Source organism: Sprattus sprattus (assembly GCF_963457725.1).
Source record: "Sprattus sprattus genome assembly, chromosome: 13".
NCBI lineage: Eukaryota > Metazoa > Chordata > Actinopteri > Clupeiformes > Clupeidae > Sprattus > Sprattus sprattus.
This window is the reverse complement of record NC_137911.1, coordinates 21,213,539-21,233,917: the sequence shown is the minus strand read 5'-3', so window position 1 is coordinate 21,233,917 and position 20,379 is coordinate 21,213,539. Positions and strand designations below refer to the sequence as shown.

At 39.6% G+C, this 20,379-nt stretch overlaps 1 protein-coding gene across 1 annotated transcript; it reads right to left on the bottom strand.

Moving 5' to 3' along the window:
- Positions 1-2,188: 2,188 nt before the first annotated feature.
- hmgcl (3-hydroxy-3-methylglutaryl-CoA lyase) lies at positions 2,189-19,669 on the bottom strand. The gene is made up of 9 exons (XM_080850005.1): positions 19,539-19,669; positions 18,785-18,868; positions 18,452-18,559; positions 6,726-6,821; positions 6,454-6,602; positions 5,421-5,484; positions 5,112-5,300; positions 4,268-4,393; positions 2,189-3,739 (listed from the first exon to the last, which is right to left on the bottom strand). Exons 1-9 carry the CDS (start codon positions 19,632-19,634, stop codon positions 3,638-3,640), a joined length of 1,014 nt encoding a protein of 337 aa, XP_080706131.1. The 5' UTR covers positions 19,635-19,669; the 3' UTR covers positions 2,189-3,637.
- Between the last annotated feature and the right edge of the window lie 710 nt (positions 19,670-20,379).

Below are 20,379 nucleotides of genomic sequence, written 5' to 3'. Positions count from 1 at the left end.
CAAGAGTGGTTGGAAAAATGTCTGTTGGTTTTTGATAATCTGCCAAAAGTTAGGACACACTGAAGAGGAGAAAATGATAGAGATAATACGTCCCTTAACATCTCTGGAGGACATTGCATTGGACAGAGATGAGAAACAGTTAGCACATTGTATATGCTGTACATTTGTTTATGTTTTTGAGAAATAAAATATGAAGTTTCATACTTAAGCATGATCCAGTCCTTTTCTGTTGTAGTTACATTGTCTTGCTTAGTTTGCTATGGGATCATCTCATATCTCCACATGGTTTTGACTTTTAACACATCACAACTTAAACACTCAACATTATAAAGGCTTAATGGGAGAAAGAGATGAGGAAATCTCTGCTGAGATTTGGTGTGAAATGTGGAAATGTCACCAGACCACCACACAATCTCAAAAGTAGAGAGAGTTTGCCTGAAAGAATCAGATTCTCTACTTTACCCCCCCCCCCCCCCCCTAATTACAAGTAAACAGTTTTCAACTCCGCAAACATGCTGGAGACAATGTGGTGATATGTCACCAAACCATACACATATTTCTTTTGCTGCTAGAAAGTAGAACCTTTTTGGAGAGAGGTACATGCAGATGTCTGCCAGACCCTGGGATATCCAATTCCCTTTACACATACATTCTTTAACCTAGGACATTTCGATGAGTGTGTAGCTAAAAATGACCTGTATCTGGTGTGAATTCTTCTGACAGCAAGTAGGAAGACAATCACTAAAATGGGCTGAAAGCAGACATGCCACATTGTAAGCAATGGTTATCTATAATCGAGGAAATCCAGGGGATGGAAAAGTTAACATACAACCTGAAATTGAAAGGAGGGTTATTTGCTAAGAACTGGGGAAAATGGCAACAAAATGAAACATATTTAGACCAGAATGGATAATAAATCCAAATATAAATACATATTGTATATTAAAGGGCCCATATAATCATGAATCCGTTAACTTATTTCCCCATGTGTGTTTTTACCATATTCATGTTATTGTATGTACAATATGTTTGTGTCTTACTTCCAATAAAGACAAAGTATAAAAACACAACTTTCATATATAAGGCTAAGTTGAGTACCTAAGGTGGATAAAGTATTCTTGTCTTCCTGTTTTCATTATCGGAAAAGTGAAAAACCAGTGCCACATTTATGCTAACATCCTCATGTGGAGGCAGAACATGTTTACATAAACTGCTAGTAGTTTACAGTTTTACACTTAAAGTTGATAAGATGAATTTGTTTTATAAAAAGCAGACTTTTAAGGCTCGAATACTCTTCACAAAACACCCTTTTCAATTGAATGGCAGTAGTATGAGTCAATCATGACCTACACCTCCACACCAGTTTTTACTGAGGGTTTGTTGCTGACGAGTCTCATGGCCCAAAGATAGAGTTATCTGTGGAATCTATGCACTTCAAGTCTAGCCAGTTTGTCAGGACTGCATCCCTCTAAGGTTGACGGAAATATTCTGATGTGACTAGGTTAAAGACCAACACGAAGACACTTTACACATGCAATTCAGGCCATCTGTCCTGTACACACCAGATACACCTCTGTATTATTTTCCAGGAGATTCATGAAACAGAGACTTATCAAAGTGTTCAAATAGTGCTATGATAAGCCAATGTCAGAATGAGCTCAGCCAGATGTTATCCTAACCCCACTTACACTTTTGTACATGCCAAGTCATGCCTACAAAGGTGCCCCAGCAACGGCACAACATCAAAAGTTTTTCTCTTGATCTGACGCCAACCAGTGAACTTCCACTGATCAAAACCAAGTGCTGCAACAGACAATTGGTGTGAGCATATAGATTTAGTTATATTCTGGTAGATGTGGGGTCCTACAATTTGGCAGGCAATGAGTAGTCATTGGGGTTTGCCAAGTGCCATTCCAAAAAAAGTCTAAACAAAAACATCTGACATCACAGGCCATGTTTGGCTCCCTCAAGGTTCCCCCTTGACCCATCCTCCACCATACACAAGTCCGTTCGAGTCCAATTCCATTCCCATCCTTTACGGTCCAGATGCAAGGTGTGTCACGGCTTTCATCCATTAGATACATTATTTAAGATAACAATTTGGAGAGGTAAAAAGTTGCTGTACATTTTAACATAATTAATCATTAATACATGGCAACATATAACAATGAAAAAGGCTGAAGATGGGTATTTTGCATAAAACTTTATTAACAATAAAATAATTATCTTGATTCTGCATAAATTAAAAGGCACCCAGTGCAACTTTCGAGGCTTAAAAAATAAACATTCAATTTCTAGTCTTTTTTACACGTAGTAAGTTTCAATAACTCCATACCATTACCGACATTCAAGCAGCAAAGATGAGACGTCGTTGTGTGGTGAGAACTGATAGAAAATCGATAACAACAACAATCGCCGCCATTTTCTTTATTTTTTGTAACCTACAATAAATAAAGCAGGCTTCCAGTCAATGGAAAAATGGCTTCTCCCCACCAGCGATTGTTGATGTTTACGATTTTCTATCAGTTCTCACCACACAACGACGTCTCATCTTTGCTCCTTGAATGTCGATATGTAATGGTATGGAGTTATTGAAACTAACTACGTGTAAAAAAGACTAGACATTGAATGTTTATGTTTCATTGAATGTTTACATAAAGTTGCAATGGGTGCCTTTAAACGGCAAGTACCCTGTCCCAATCTTTTAACGGTCTCAACAGCTGTATGTAAATAAAATGCATTTATATAATTTTTCATTTTCTGAAAACACAAAAACATCACAGAAATCCTGCATGGTTAAAAAAAAAGAAGGAAAAAAACATGATGGGGAAATGTTTAGTTTTTTTCATGGAACGATTACTCAGTAACTTTAGCATTTTCCACCTTTCCAGCATTTTCCATTTACGGGGCATTTCAGTACAAGAAACAGTGTTCTATTTGATATAGCTGTACAGGAATGCCATCCATATATATATATATTCAACCTAGTGACATCTGCAAGGTTTTCTTTGTGGTTCAATATGACATGTACGGCCATACAAATCTGCCCATTTGCTCAACTCACTTCCAATTTGGTCTACCAGCACTTTCCTTTCCACACTTTTCTTGCAATAGTACAAAGTTTTTACAAAGACAATTCTCATTAGTTTCTTAGTATGATTGGAGTGTGTTCACAGCTAAGACACATAGAGCCACAACATTTACAATTTTAGTGCTTATTTACTCCCTATAAACCAAACTGTTCCAACATGATGGACCATACTTGCCGTTTTCCATAATAGGTGGGGGAGTTAAAAAGGCACAGAATGTGTGCATGACACGAGGCACTCAATGAGCCATGTTTCCATAACCCTGTTTAGATTTGTAATTCCACTGGCCTGTAACATCAACATTTGGTTACACACAGGATTCCTGTGATGAGTTTTCACCATGTATCTGATAAACATTTACTACGCTGTTTGTACCATGTCTGTATACTCCACATCAAACAAGACGTAGCCTTTAATTGGATCACAACAGGTGGACAGGGAGGGAGAACATGGCTCTAGTCAGGCAAAAGTCACATTGACATCCGAGGGGCCCATGTTAGATTAAAGAACTGTGACCTCAACCCAACCAGGCTCCAGATGATCGGGGCTCAGAGTTTACAGGAAGCTTGAGACACTTTTGAGCTGGTCCGTCTGTTCAGGAACTGACAGATGAATGCACCAGCATCCATCAGCTTATGAAGGTCCACTCCCTGTCACAGACAAAGAGAGGAGGAGGGGAAATTACCAATGTGACTCAGAATTAGTAAGAGTATGCACAGACAAAAAGTAGGCTGATGTGATGATGAGTAGGCTGATTCATGATTATGAACATCATCAACAACAGACTGGTTTTATCATTAAGAGAACATCCAAATACTTTAAATAAGTTGAATGTGTTGCACTGATAACCCCAACAGAGAATGGTTTCTTGATCCGGTCCTGTTCTGGGAATTTTTTTAACCTTGGTGCAATCTAGCAAACCAGCCCACGTTTCCAACAGTTTTGAGCTAAACTTGTCTTTGTTGGAAAACACAACTCTTTTGGTTGCAGTTGTGAACCAACCTTTTCAGATTTTAAACCAATTTCTTTTTAGTCAAAATGCTCCGAATGATTCCGGTACACAAACCAGTACAGAACCCGTTCCCTGATGGTGGTAAAGGAGTATGAGAGATACACGTTCATGTTGTACATTGAGTGACCAGCAAATTGGTCAAAATGCTGGAGGGAGAGATGCTCACAGTTTGAATTCCAAGTCCATGCAGCATGTATACAACATCTTCAGTGGCCACGTTCCCAGAAGCCCCTTTGGCATATGGACAGCCTCCAAGTCCAGATACAGAGGAGTCCACCACACTTATTCCCATCTAAAGGCAAACAAATACCATCATATAAATATTCACAGGATAAATGGGTGTGACAAATAATTCATGCAAGTAATAAACTATAGGAAAATCGAACGTTCTGTGTTAAGCTAGCTTTGCTGGGGTGTATTTTCCTTAGTCCCCCCCCCCCCAAAAAAAAATCTGTGTTCTGGATGTTGTTTTAAAAAAGTGGCAGAACAGTGTCGGAGTATATTGAAAGTAGGATTTCAAGACTATGATCTATTTCCTCATTCATAAGAAGGCTTATTTCCCCTTTAAAAAAGGAATGTTAAAAGGCTTGTTGCCCCATCTTCACATTTCACATTTCACAGATAAACACACACATACACACGCACCTCCACCACCAAAAGCTGGAACAGTGTCAGAGCTCTATGAGTATATTGAAAGTAGAATTCCTACGCTATGATTAATCTATTTCCTTAAGAAAACCAGTTCTCTTTTTTCTTATCCATTTATGCAAGACTAACAATTGAACATTCATAAGAAGGCTTATTTTCCCCAGGAAGTGAACTCTTATTCATCACCTTTATAAATGCTTGGTAATGATAAAAATTGCCCCAGGAGTCTCGCACTGTGAACTTCCTACTTTAGCATCATATAACTTCTGCCATTTGACTACACCACACAATTGCAAGAAGAACAAAAATACCCATCAACTTAATTTCTATCAGCCATGTTTACCATACAGGTGAGTCCTTACCTGTAGCGCTACCAGGATGTTGGCCAGAGCCTGGCCATACGTGTCATGGCAGTGCACAGCCAGGGCCTCTACAGGCACCTCCTGCTTCACTGCCTCCAGCATCTCGCTCATGCCCCCTGGAGTGCCAACCCCAGTGGTGTCGCCAAGGGAGATCTCATAGCAACCCATGGCATATAAGCGCTTTGCTACCTAGATCAGAGAGACATACGGTAGACATTTTCACATGGTCTTGTTTCTCTGCGGTTGTTCAAGAAATGCCACAGTTGCAAGTCAGGTGTGCTTGTGAAAACTGCGATCTGTGATACATACCTGGGCAACTTTTTCAGGTGACACTTTCCCTTCGTATGGGCATCCCAAAACACACGAAACATACCTGTTACAGAAAACATACCAAAGTGGAGACACAGATGTTAAAGTCTTTACCAACAGCATTTGGCAAATCCAATGTGTATAGTAACTCAATGAGACATTAGTTTTACGATCCATGATAGGCATCACTAGAAAGTAAAAACTGATCAAATTATCATGATTCATCATTGGACCGTGACTTATGTTCTCATGTGGCTTGTTGTGAACTGTATTTAGTGACAGTACTGGGATGTCACTGCTGTCCATTAAGAGTTCACTTCCTTGGGAAAACAAGCCTTCTTAAGAATGTTGCTTTGTCAGTCTATCATCAACAAAACAGTGAGAGCTGGTTTTCTTAAGAAAATAAATCAATCACTTTCAATATACTCTGACACGGTTCCGCCTTTCGTGGTGAAGGTGGGGGGGCAGTGTATACAACTTAAGAAAATACACCCCAGCAAAGCTAGCTAAACAGATACAGTTTTGTTATTCCTCTAGAACTATAGTCATTAATAGTACCAAACCAATTGTCCCAGTTTACATTAAGGTCCAAACAGTAGTCTATCTGACAGGATCTTCTTATAATATGCTAATTATTCATCTTTTGTTGTGGCTAGACTAGACTCATGTAACAAGAGGCACATGTTTCAACTGCTCTTCATAAAAATACTATGACTAATCTTTGCCCATTTGTGATATGGAGACAATGTCCAGGTCTTAACCTAGGTGAAGAGTGATCACTGTAGGACTTACTTCCCTCATACCTGATGGCAACCAAAGATGGCACGGAATTAAATAGAACCGTTTTTTAATGAAAATAAGCAATCAATCAGGAAAGAGTTTTATCTGGAGATAATGCGCGTTACATCACAACACTAGGCTCAATAGTAGCACTGGGAACTACATCAAGAAAGCTATGGTCTGGGTTAAAATTCATTACAAGACATACATAATTTGTACATAATTAAAAACAACACCACCACTGTTGCCTTACCCTCTTACAAGCACACCTTGCTCCTTGGCTGCCTTTGTGACTTCTTCGAAGCGCTGGAGACTCTCCTCCACTGAACAATTGATGTTCTTTTTGCTAAAGAGCTCAGATGCAGCACCGAATATAGCCACCTCTTGTGCCCCCGCTTTCACCTTCGTAAAACAAAAGCATAAAACAGCATCACTCACGATCATGGAGGGATAGAAGTCTAAAAGGTCGGTGCACACAGTGTTAATTGCAGTACTGATAAAGCTATTGTGCGGAGCAGTACTTACGGCAGCTTGGAAGCCCTTTAGATTAGGAGTTAGGACTGGATAGTTTACTCCTGGCTTTTTGTGAATGCCCTGCATGACTTCCACTTGATCTGCCATCTAACAAAGTTGGGCATTTTTGAGACAAAAGAAAATAGTTTACACTTTACATTAAAAATGACACACACAAAAAAACAGACATAACAAGAGATTGAAATCTTATTATGAGTCATTAGCAGTCATTTATGTTCCCGTCAAGTTTGACCAACAGTAGGTTAGGTAGACCTATTGAAAATTAGTAATATACGCTATTTTCAGTGCACGGCCTGTACATCTAAAACAGAAATATAATTAATAATTTCAAAGTAATTATCCACTGAATATATGAATTGGGTAAAACTGCTTAACACATCATAAGTTAATCATGTTTGTAACAAGATTTGTCGGCAGTCAGTGATTTCTTTGGATGGGAAGGAAACACAAGCGAGTATGAGAGTAAGTAAGCGAGAATGAGTATAACCTAAAAGTTAGTATGTCTGGAGAAAACCACAGGACAGAGGGATTGAGGACTTAATATTAAAAACCCATTTTTACATCACAACAATGATTAAGGCCGATGATCTTGGTTAAAAAAGTTTAAATATCGCTCACTTTGCCAGAAATTAAATAATTGTACGACTCCAGTGACTTGTAAGCCTTCAGTGACTGGCCCGTATATGCAGAAGCAGTGTTAATTAAATAATTGTAAACATCACCATATTCAATCAATGGTAAATGTAATGGGTCTTTACTCAGGTCTTCAACATCAATTTTGTAAGGATCCACTCCTCCAACCAGACGTAATTTATCCGCATATCTAATGGGATTTACTGAAGCCATCGCGTACTAGTCACTAAAATCTCCGGTCAACATTGGGCTGTCTAGCCACGTGGGGGGTGGGCTCTCTCAAAACAAAATGGCCGCGGCAGGCTATTGTGACGCTGATCGAATAAGGTCAATAACAATACAGAGCATTTCATAATAACCCTAGGAATAACAATACAGGGCATTTCATGCACTGTAATAATATTTATTATTTTGGGAGGGGGTGGGGTAAGTGGAGTGCCATCTGCTTGTCCATCCTCCAGGTAAGCAGTTGCAGAGTGTGTGAAAAACAACAAATCAACAAATACCACGGCCTGTAACAACCCTAATACACATATTAGACACTCATTCACATACACTCTACAACACAACGCATTCATACAGACACACTCAAATACATTCACACACACACTCACTCTCTCACACACACACACACACTTTGAAACTGCTGGCAGACATTATTCCCCATCTGTGTGGAGAGCTGAAGTAGAAGATCATATGATATGCTTAACCTCAGATGTGCCATTCCCTCCACAAGTTCCCTTTTGCATGTGTGGGCACAAGTGATCACAAGAGTGAAAGAACGATTTACACTTGGTTTTATATGAACTTGAATTGCGCAATTGTGGCGGGCATACCACTTGCTCTCATTGAAAATGGTGGCAGACATTATTCCCCATCTGTCTGGAGAGCTGAAGAACAAGATCATATGATATGCTCAACCTCAGATATGCCATTCTCTCCACAAGTTCCCTTTTACGTGTGAGGGCACAAGGGATCACAAGAGTGAAAGAACGATTTGCAATATACACTAAGGGGCTGATTTACTAACAGGATTGCGCCCATTTCAGGCATAAAATAGCAGGTGTAAAGAAAAGGGTAGGGTATACGCTGGGAGGGTATACAAAAAAATGGGTGTGTGCCGCTAAGAGGTGGGAAGAGAGGCGTTAAGTGCGCCTAATTATGTATTCCGTGGTATTTACTAAAACTGCCTGGCGAGAGTGCGTCTCAAATTTGCGGGATAATTATGCGCCTCATATAAGCACGTCTTAACCAGGAAGCGCATTTTAATTGAGTCTGAAAACTTCGATATGGCAGCAGTTATTAGAGCAAGGCGAAGAAAGACAAAGACAACACGCAGAAATATTTTTTTCAACACGACTAACACTTTTCCAATTTCCAAATTGTAGAGCCAGAGCAGCATATTCATTTCACCTTCCATGTTTATTTTGATGTTATAACCAAAATAAGTGCAAAGGCAACCGCATTTTAATTGAGTCTGAAAACTTCGATATGGCAGCAGTTATTAGAGCAAGGCGAAGAAAGACAAAGACAACACGCAGAAATATTTTTTTCAAAACGACTAACACTTTTCCAATTTCCAAATTGTAGAGCCAGAGCAGCATATTCATTTCACCTTCCATGTTTATTTTGATGTTATAACCAAAATAAGTGCAAAGGCAACCGAACGTCTGAACTTCAGTTTCCCCTGCCCTGTCCACACTACAAGTCCAGTTTTCAAATGTATCCGCCGAGTGCAGCGATTTTGAAAAGCATAGTTTTCAGTGTTGGAATACACCGTTTTAAAGTAAGGGGTGTTGTGTATTCCTACCAGACTATTAAACGGGATGCTATGGGCAGTTAACCTGGCTATTAACTATCCTAGCTATCTCTAGCTTAGGGAACCATCACAACAGTTTGCAGTTGCCTGTGTGTGATAAACTCATGTTAATATGTGTAAATATGAACTTGTGAACATAAACCCGCTAATATGAAGCTGCACAGGCACACTGAGGGGTAGACATAGCAACCCAGAAACTCAATGTTCATTGAAAAGTTTAATTTCCCAAAATCAGCTCACCAATAAAGGACAATCATGAACTTAAAGTGATCACAACTTTTAATGTGGACGGGAGGGCTAAACGGAAAAATATTTATGAGATTCTATATTTACCCGGGTTAGTTTGCTGTAACCTCGTCAACCAAAAGCTCTAATTCTAATTTTAACTCATCATCCATGGTGGCAGGAAAACGTAAGCTATGTCTACCCTATTTTAGCGGGGCGCTATTGACACTAATGGGCGGGGTTAGGCGCTAATGACAAGACAACGTTCTTGTTTGATAAATAGGATGAAAAACACCGTGCCGTAATTTGCCCTTGGCAAAGGCGCAGATTAAGCTGCGGTCACAATGTTAGTAAATCAGGCCCTAAGTTTCATATGAACTTGAATTGAGCAATTTTGGAGGGCATACCACTTGCCCTCATTGAAAATGGTGGCAGACATTGTTCCCCATCTGTGTGGAGAGCTGAAGAACAAGATCATATGATATGCTCAACCTCAGATGTGCCATTCTCTCCACAAGTTCTCTTTTGCATGTGTGCGCACTTCGACACAAGTTAAACATCCAAGGTAGTCACACAAGGCTTTGCTGTGTCTACAGTATTTGTGATCAGAAAATCTACATCCAGAGTAAACCAAGTACCTTACAGAGGGTGAAGACTTGAGTTTCGTTCCATTATAGACTGACATGGATCCAAGACTGGCCTGTCTGTTTCTCCTTGCTGTCCTGCATTACGGTTCAGTTCGTGCACTACCTCACCCTAGCAATGGACTATAGGAGTGCCGCAAGAACCTCAGCCTCCTAGCTCTGGAGGTCCTACCCGGTGGAGGCCGGGACAACCGAAGGAAACCGGGATATGGGTCGAGTCGTGAACTTCAGCTACTCCCAGTGTCAGACCACTGAGGATGCCTATGTGTGTCTACACTATAGGTGTCTATCTCATCCCAGACGAGGTGTTTGTCATGCGGCAGAAGATAACTGCCCTGGAGAGAAGCTCTGGACTATCAAAGCACAACCTCTGAAACCAGACATGCAGACGTTTCTTACTTGACAGTGCTGAATGCCAAGTTCTCCACTGAAAGCCAACGTGCTAAAATCAAGTGCGGGACAATTCTGTGACATCTCATGTGCAGGTCAATTGCATTCAGATATTAAGAGGAAACAATCTATGTACTGTAGTTATGTATTTTATATCAAGGCTTTCATTCGTTTAAAATGTATATAGTATGAATAAAGAATATTTCATGAAAACCCTCTGTTATCACGTTAAGGGGCACATTGTTTCAGAGAAAATATCTTTATATCTTGAGATTGATATAATAATTTCTCCATAATCTATTGATATGTGGTTCCATCCCAAACTCTTACTTACAAGACTGACCTCACACACTCACTAAAGCCACGGGGGAACCTCTTTCTATCCAGCGATCACTTTGAAGACCTGGCAAGAGAGCACGCTGAACAATCTTGTTGCCATTAACCGAGCAGGTCTTCCTCTCCACTATATTCTGAACAGTGCAACTCTGCCAGACCTCCCAGAGGCCACTGTAGAAAAGGTGGCCCAGTCTGTGCGCCAGGCCATAGAGCTGTACTATGACATTAATAAACGGCCAGGATGTGTTGACATAAGTTCTTAGGGCAGCCAAGTCAGCCATCTAGATATACAACACTACAAAACAGTAGTTTTAAGACCTGTGCAAGTTACATTAACTGTTTATGTGATGTTTTTTTATTAATTATTTAATTAACTTTAATTGGATTATTTATTCTTGAATTGATTTGTTGTATTAAAAAATGAAATGAATCGATAATAAGTTATTGCAATAGTTAGTTGGTCTAATAATAATGTTGATCTATTGTAATTATGTTCATTGTGAATACATACATATATAAATACAAGTTGTGTTAGTAAAGTTTTTTGTTAATAAATACTTAATAATAATACATACAAGGGTGTAGGTTTGCATAGGGTCGATAGGGATTAGTCACGACCAAAGTTTGGGAAAGACAAAAAAGTCCCCACCAATATTTTGTTAATTTGAGAGAAAAAAAATGTGCACAATATATTTGCAAACTCATTCGTATTATTATCAATATTATGTTCGTCGCCCAGAAGATTGAAAAATACATTTCCAATTTGTCCAATTCCCTCGAGCCTGCGAGACAAAATGCTGTAATTTAATTGGCTGAAGTGGCAGTCAGAAACCTAACTTGCAGAAAAGAGCTGCCACTAGCAGACAGTAGTCTGACACGGTAAGCTACTAAATACTACAGGAAATAATAAAGCCTCATATCAGTATATCAGACCCTTTTGTGCTTTGTAGATAGGAAAAAGCCACCTAAAAAGAAGAGATGCCATAAGTTTTTTTCTACCCAGAGAGTAAGCCGCTATCAAGAAGCCCATGTCGTTGTTAGCTAGCTAGTAGGAAAACTAGCCACACAGTGCGATCCTGCTAGCCTTACTTCGCCACCCATTATACAATGGCAATATGTTTTAAAAGTGTTAGTGTAGAGCATGTACCTTTTGCTTGTATTAAATCTATCCCTAGCGTCTGCAATCTTTCGACCAGTGTGTAGCAGCAGCTGGTCTTGTTGAAAGCAATAATCAGCAGTCAACTTAGCATGGTTGGTGATTGTATTGAATTGATGAATTGCTGTGCAGGATAAACAGCAGCCTGAAGCTACAGATGAAGAGCAGGGTGATGATTAATCAGCATAAGGGGTTCAGATAAGACGTTGAATTGTCCATTTTGGTAAAGATTGCATTCAAATACTGTTTTTTAAGGGATGTTAAGACAATGTTACCCATGAATGTTATCATTCACACTGGCTATTTTGAGAATAAATGTTATACATTGTAGGTAGTAAAAAGGTGCATTAAATTGGGATGCCCAAATGTATGCAGCATATAATTAATCAATACAATAGTTCATTGCACTGCAATCCAGTAGGCAGTGGCGCGGGAAGGGGGGTGCTGAGGGCTGCATAAAGCTCTTACTCATTATTATGTATTAAATATTTAAACGGTTTAATACATATTTTTGCTTTGGGGCCAAACTTCCAAATTCTTTATTGTGGATTCACGGGAGTTGTGAATGTTAATGACGTTTATAATTTATACCGAGATCTGGAACATGCCACAATATCGATCGTTTTATATGTTTTGTTGTTGTTCATTTATTTTTTGGATCTGTTTACATGTTTAGATTCTCGTTGGCGATAGGCAATAATTGTAAGGCAATACCCAGCCTATTTCAACTTCAGCCTCTAGGCTTAATTTAGGCTATGTATGTGGATATCATCTTAGATGATGGAGGACATTTGCATAAATTGAACTCCGGCAGTGAATGTGTAGGCCTACTGGCTACGGAGAAATTAAATAAAGTTTGCATGTATTAGAAATATTTCATACTTGGTTCTGGTGTATTTTAAACGTTTTTTTAAATGTCAATTAGTGGTCACAATCAGTGCTATAGCCTCTAAATACTTGTCTAATATCATATTGTTGTGACGTCACCAGAGGCGGAGATCCCATTTCTTTGAAGGGGGAGACAATGTATGGTAACATCTCATAAGCCCCTTATACATGCGTCAATGTAAAGCTGTTACATCGCGTCTGCACCGATAGAAACTCGCGAACGTGTTACAATTGCCTCATGTATAAGGGGTCTAGATGTAAACTGTTCGTTTTTCCGCCGATCGCCTGAGCCTTTCGAGAGAGGTGGTTTACCACTATCGTTCGGCTTAGAAAAGGGCGTGTCAAATCAGGCCGATGTGTCATGGGGGAGTCGGTGCGTGACTGGGGGGAGACGGTGACAGGAGGCTAGAAAGTTCTTGCCTGTTGTTGAAAGGAGACTGATCAAATAGGCTAGTAGGCCTACAATTTTGTATCAGTAATAAAACGCAATTTGGTACACCATTTTAATATGGTAATATAGCCTACTGTTTTTTGCAAAATGAAAGAAAGCATATTTAGGAAACGCCACTGGAGATATTAATTCCGAAATTTCACCACATTGTAGGCTATATACTGTAACAACCCCAACACTTGCCTGCTTCCCTTGCAAATCAAAGTTTTCCGACTATTTTTCTTACCTTCTTTCTTAGCTGTTGATGTTACTGAACTAAAAGTTGAACTTGTTCTGAAAATCTCGCGCTGCCAATGCCCAATGTCACTTCTGAGTCAAATCACTCCATCATCTCTTTGAAATTCCTTATTCCACGAGTGGTAGGCTACAATGACGGGCTATTTTAAAATATAACTAATAGCCTAACGAAACAAAATAACCCAGGCAGTTTCATCTTCGAGACGTTAAGGCTTCTTCCAATGCTGACTCATAGCTTGCAGGTTTGCGGGAGACGGGACATTTGAGGGATCGTCACTTAATTTAAACCTTTTTTGCTTCCGTTAGTGTGTGTGTGTGTGTGTGTGTGTGTGTGTGTGTGTGTGTGTGTGTGATAGAGACAGAGAGGACTCAGTAAAACATCGGAAAACACCGTGTCTCGTAAGCCTTAAGCTATCTATCACCCCCACAATGAAATATGCCATTACAGTCGTGACAAACTTCTTGGCATTGTGGTGCGCCCAAAACGCAAGCTATAAACGTAGCCATCCTAATGTAACCAAAATATGCCTCTGCTGATATGCCTAACCTTCGTTCTATTTTGAATTTGTCTTAGCACTATGCAGGAATAAAATAGCATCTACAGTGTCAGGATTCAGGCGAGAGCGCCTGGCTTTTATAACGCGCCCTGCTGCACTGAAGGAGCGCTCACTCGCAGCACTTGTTGCTGGAACGCATATAATTCGTTTTGCAAGGTGCTGTAGTCGTGGGAACGACTGGCCTTGTTTCTCCCAAAAGGAAAGTAGATTTTCCTGCTGATCCCGCGTCTATAAGGAAGTTTAAAGAAAGTTAAAGAAGACGTTAGTATTCATGTGCAAACTAAAAATCACGTCTCAGGATTGCTGCGCATGCAAGTTATTTCGGGTGTCTCAACTGTAACTAATACCACTGTCAAATAATTATGAGTTCAGTAAAAGACGGAGCAAACACAGTTTTCTACCGTTGTTGAAACACATCCACGCGTAGGCTCGTTTTCTTTCCATCTGGGAGTGGTTATTTAAAGAAAATATTAAGAACTATATGCTGATAGAAAGAAGGGAACTTTAAGCCACTACACTGCCTGTGCACGATGCAGATCCATGTTGATGTCTGTGGTCATGCCTGAGGCAATGTTAACGCTTCACATTTTGCACATGTAAACACGTAACGACAAGAGCCGTTTCCCTTGAAAATGTTCACACCTACACGCGAATACGATACGATAAACTGTTCTGATCACATTGGCACATGTATTAGGGCCCATAGAGTAATTCCTGGGAGGGGGGGGGGGATGGGCATGAAAAAGTTGCTGTCTGGCCCTATTGCCCTCTCTCTCTGTATGCTTTCTTCGAACTGCGTTTGCTACCTTGCAGGACTAGACAGCTAGCTAACACAGCTAAGCTTCAAAGATGATGAATTTCAAGTGAAACCACAAGTCTTTTTTTCTCTTCAGATCTGTACGCTGAATCCGGGGTATGTTCCACGTGCTTCGTAACTGCACTTTACTGGAATAAATATTGCGCACTTTACTGGATAAAAGATTGCGCACTTCACTGGAATAAAGACAGATTGCTGCATCATCAACCACACAAGAAACTCCCTTTTTCTTACAGACACAGATTGCTACATCATCCACAAAAGAAACTTCCTTTTTCCCAAAAAAGCGCTGGCGGGCCAGAATTGGTCCGGGGGCTGGCTGCTGACGACTCATGGTGTAGGCTACTGGGCTGATTGACTGAAACAGGGAGCTGACAGTAGCCCCGCCCGTTGGAAATAACATGTGAACCAAAACACTTTGAGGAATAGGGGATCATGATTTTTCAACACTTAAAAAACACATTGTTTTATGCTTATAATTAGCACAGCTTGTGTTGTTGGGCTTTTATTTCATATTACTACATTATTCAAAATTATTTATTTGTGTTTACAATGATTGTTTGGGGACTTTTTAGTAGGGGGGGGCACATCCCCCCTGTCCCCCCCCGGGATCTCCGCCTATGGACGTCACATATTTCAGTAGAACCCACAGCACCCCCTGCATGAAAGAGGTTCCAGCGCGCCTGCCAGTAGGGGAGAGTGGGGTGAGTTGTGCCAGTTTTTACTTAAAGTGACTTTTAAGCGAGGCCATGACAGTAATGCTTCCAACTAAAATATGTACATATATTTCAGGATGTGGTGCATCCTTGGGAACAATCACTTTGGATCTGAAATATAGTATTTAAGAAATATAGCTTTCTGAAAAAAAGTGTTCTCGTAGCACAACTTGCCCCCGGTGCGGGGTAAGTTGTGCCATTAAAGAGAATAGGCATTGGGGTAAATTGATTATTGAAGTAAAACAGTATATTTGCATCTCAGAAACTGTGATGCTATATAAAAGCTAGCAAAATTACTCATTTAAGGTTTATTTAAAGTTATTTTACAACATCAAAGGCCGATTTTCTACAAGCCTATTGCGCCACATGAGCACATCAAAGGTCAATTTTCTTAAACAAGGCCTAGGGCTTCCTGAACACACCAGAACAAGGATGAGTTGAGTCAGTCTATTTAAAGGTAATCTCCATGAACACATGTTCAGAACTAAATTAAATTCAAATGAAGACCGAATTGAATGCAATTCTCTATACAGATCACTGGCACAACTTAACCCAGGCCCTACAAATCACCCCAATCCCACCTTTTTGGAAAAAAATGCATCATCCAGCTGTTTTGATCTTAAATCGTGCTAGCTATATAGACTCATAGTGTAGATTACCAAAGCACTAAAACATGTGTGAACTTGTCTATAACTGTTTAGACACAACAATCAAAAATTGTGATCATAGAAATTTTACTTTGGAAGGCAAAAAACTGTTTTTTGAACTAAAATGTGCTTATCTCTCATGCAAAGAGGCTCTCTACTTTGCAGGATAAGTTAAATGGCTGACTCTTCAAAAATGTGTGGTCATTTGACCAATTTTTTCTATGGTTCCCTAGAAAAAAGGGGTGGCACAACTTCCCCGCTGGCACAAATTACCCCACTCTCCCTTACAGATGATGTAGGCTTAGTACAGCTCCATAAAACCTGAATCAATTACCTACATATTACAAATTAATTTCAGAACAAACAAATGCACTTCATGTACTTCTCAGTTATGTAATTTGTTCATTAAGGCAATATTTTGAAAGGAAACTTAGAAATCCAGTGCAGATGTAGTGCAGGTTGAGGAAGCAGCAGCTGGACCATCAGGGCTTCAGATGAGGTGGAGCACGTTTTGTTTTTTATTTAAACTAAGGTTTTATTAGTGTGCTTGCCCGTAGGACAAGCACAACTATTGTTCTTCTTAAGTTTTCTTTTTCTCCTTTCTGCCGTGTTTTTCTTGCGACGCATCAGGCCTCGCCCGATTGAGATAGAGACGCCGTTCAAACACCAAAACGTCCGGCCCGAACCGGTGCAACCTACTATATCTTTTCGTGGCGGTAGTCCTTGCCACTCTTTTTTTATTCCTCTTTTTCATCACCTTTTTTCCCCATAGACTTGCATGGCAGAACTCTGTGGCTTTGTGACATCATAATGGTGTCTTTGAACTGGCTTGAAGCTGTGCTTCACTAACACCTGCTCCAATTACAAGGCACTTGTTCTCTCAAATGCAAATTCTCTCAAATGCTTCAAATTGGGTTACATTACTCAGACTGTTAATACTTTTCTTCCCATGTCTGATCCTTTATGTGATGTTATGGCTGCAACGTCAAAGGTCATGGCCGCAACAGAGCAAGCACACTCTTGCAGTTCGTTCACGAAACGCATTCTAGTTATTCTTATTATGTTTAAATCAGTTCCAAGTTCGACAAGTTAGTACACAAATGTTAATACATTTATATTTTGCCTGTTCAATAGAACATCAACTATGTTTTTTTTATATGGGGGGGGGGGGGTGTCCCTACCAATGCTGAGACCAAACCTGTGCCCTTGAATACATAAGTGGTCTATAAACTAGGGGTGTGCAAAAAAATCGATTCACAATCGTATCGCGATTCAAGTGCTCCCGATTCAGAATCGATTCATAGAATTCTAAAAATCGTTCTTTTTGGCTTCGCAAACTGTGTAGTAGGCTAACGTTACGGTTTGAGTGATGGTGAGCGCGATACGGCGAAATGGTTGATAAAAAGCTTCTGAATAGAAAGTTTACCTTTAAAAGTTGTGTTGTGCAAAAGAAGCAAGCTTCACTGTTGTCTGAAAATGTCAACAGGCAGCTGGCTGAAAGCACAGAAGTAGTAGGCTTACCTTTTATTGGTAACCTTACTGTTACGGTTCATTGTTTTTGAAATAAGATGCCTGACTTCTATGTTCACAGCAAACTTGAAAAAAGAAAATATTAAGCCATGGTTTAACTGTACTATAGGTTGAGTCTGAAATGTGCACTTTATAATATTATTTTGTACCGCCCTGTTTGGCAATGTTATTTTTCAATAAAATAAAACATTGGATAAAGCAAGCCAATCCACTTTTCCATGATAAGAGCATAAAAATAAAATGTGCGATGAATTGATTTGCGCGATTAATCGCGATTCATTTTGAGTTAACTATGACAAAAATGCGATTAATCGCGATTAAATATTTTAATCGTTTGACAGCACTAACATTTACATACTGTGAATCAATTTGTTTTAATCGAGAATCGTTTTTGAATCGAAAATCGATTTTGAATCGAATCGTGAGCCTAAAAATCGAATCGTGACATTTTCTGAATCGTGCACCCCTACTATAAACACTTATATAGACAACATCCCTCAAAACCAACATATCCCCCTACAATTCGCAATTAGTCGCCGAAATCTCACGGATTTTGCTACTCAAATGTTGGCAGGTACCGTATGACTTAAGAGACAACACTTAAATACCAAGGACCATTTACAATGAATACATGTCCACAAGAACACATGGCGATAAAGAATTATGTTTACCTGTGGAACCCACTTGGGAGAGACGAAGCTTGTGGCTTCGATGACAGAAAGCCCTGCCTCCGACAGCATGTCAATCAGTCGGATTTTCACCTCCGCAGGGACAATGGTCTAAAAGGAGAAGAGAATCAATATATTGTAGCGTGCTGCCATTACAGAGTACATTAATAAAATGCAATCTTGCACTGGAATACCATTACCACTAAATGCATATGTAGGGTATGTGCTTCAATTTCACAAACTAAAGCAAACACATTCCACAGCGGTGGAGAAAACAGCTAACTAACTAAGACTAAACCGATGAGCAAACGAAAAGCTCTCCACTAAAGATCAGACCTGTTCATTCTGAAGACCATCTCTGGGCCCCACTTCCACAATCTTCACCTTTGCAGGCAGCGGTTTCCCTGCAGCAGCACCAAACTACAAAAGAGAGCAAGTTAGCCAGCTAGGGGGCAGACAGACATTGTTGGTACACAATGGGCCAAGGTAAAGTTAACTGGATAAACGCTTGTCATACAACTAACCTAGTTGGTTATAGTAATAGGCTAGCTAATGTAACGTTATTTAGCAGACGCGTTGGTCCACTTACAAAACAGTACATTTAAAAAGCAAAAATAACAATGAGACAGTTCAGTAATAAACACAATGAGATTAAATTCATAAAACAATATTAAGTATATTTTTAAAGTAAAACCAAAGATTAGTGCTAGTTAACATATCGCTTTGTCAGTTGGTTTACTGAGCTAGCTTACAAATGTTAGCTGACTTTGGCTAAACAAACATAGGAACGTCACATAACCTCTAGGCTAACCAAAGCGATAAGAAATGTAATGTCATGGTAGCTAAACAAGCCGTGACCCCATTTAGTAGACGTTGTAGCACTGCATGCGAACAACGAAATAACGTCAATGGGTATCTAGCAAAGGGGACCTGGTTTAAAAGGAGGCTAATATGTTAAAGGTAGCTAGCGTTAGTAACTGAAGGTTGATGTATTAGGAAGTAATGGTAATGGTCAGTACCTCTATGTTTAAACAACTGGTCATCAATCGCGTTATGGACCCAGTTATATATTAAAATCACACACACTCACGGCTCTTGCTACAGGTGCGCTACAACTCATTGCAATGGAGCGGTGCCCCATTCTGGAACAGAAGGAATTGTTGACAAATCTCATTAGAGTCGCCATGTCCACCACCTGCAAATGTTGAAAGTGCCAGAGCCCGTCTACAGATTAGAAATTCTTGTTTTTAGTATCTCCATTGCCACCTACCGGAGTGGAGAAGTGCCGTGGAGAGATTTATGACACTTTGATGTGAAGCGAGAATACACATATTTGACAAACCTTTGATAAAATCCACGTGTGGTGAGTGACGTTGCGAGTATAAAAATATTTTATTGCATATAAAAGTATATGACTTCAAAGATAATAAATAAACAAAATTATCAGCAGTAACAACAATAATTTTACTTGTTGAAGAAGTCGAAACATGTATAAAACTCAGGCAGTTATTTATAGAGGACAGTTTAATGAACCTCAATAACCAAAACTACCCGTCATTTTAATTTCTTCGCCATTTTGCACAAGGCCATAACATTTGGGTGAGCTTTTTAAGGTTAATGTCTCTCCTCAGAAACAGAGGAAATCGAGTACATTAAGAAAAAAAACGTTTGGCTTCGATCAAGGAAGACATGCATGCAATAATGTATCTGTATGCTAATCTATCGATAGTCTGTGATATGTGCATTTCAGATATTCCTAAAACTAAATGTTGATGTTGTTGTTGTTGATGTTTTGCAACAACAGATTCAAAAGCGGTCAATCCACCTGTAAAGTTCTGTTTATAAAATAATTTAAATCTTGTTTACCAAAATAATAAGTGCTTCACCCGTTATCGAAATTGCATCTTTGCTCTTCAACGTAGGCTATTATT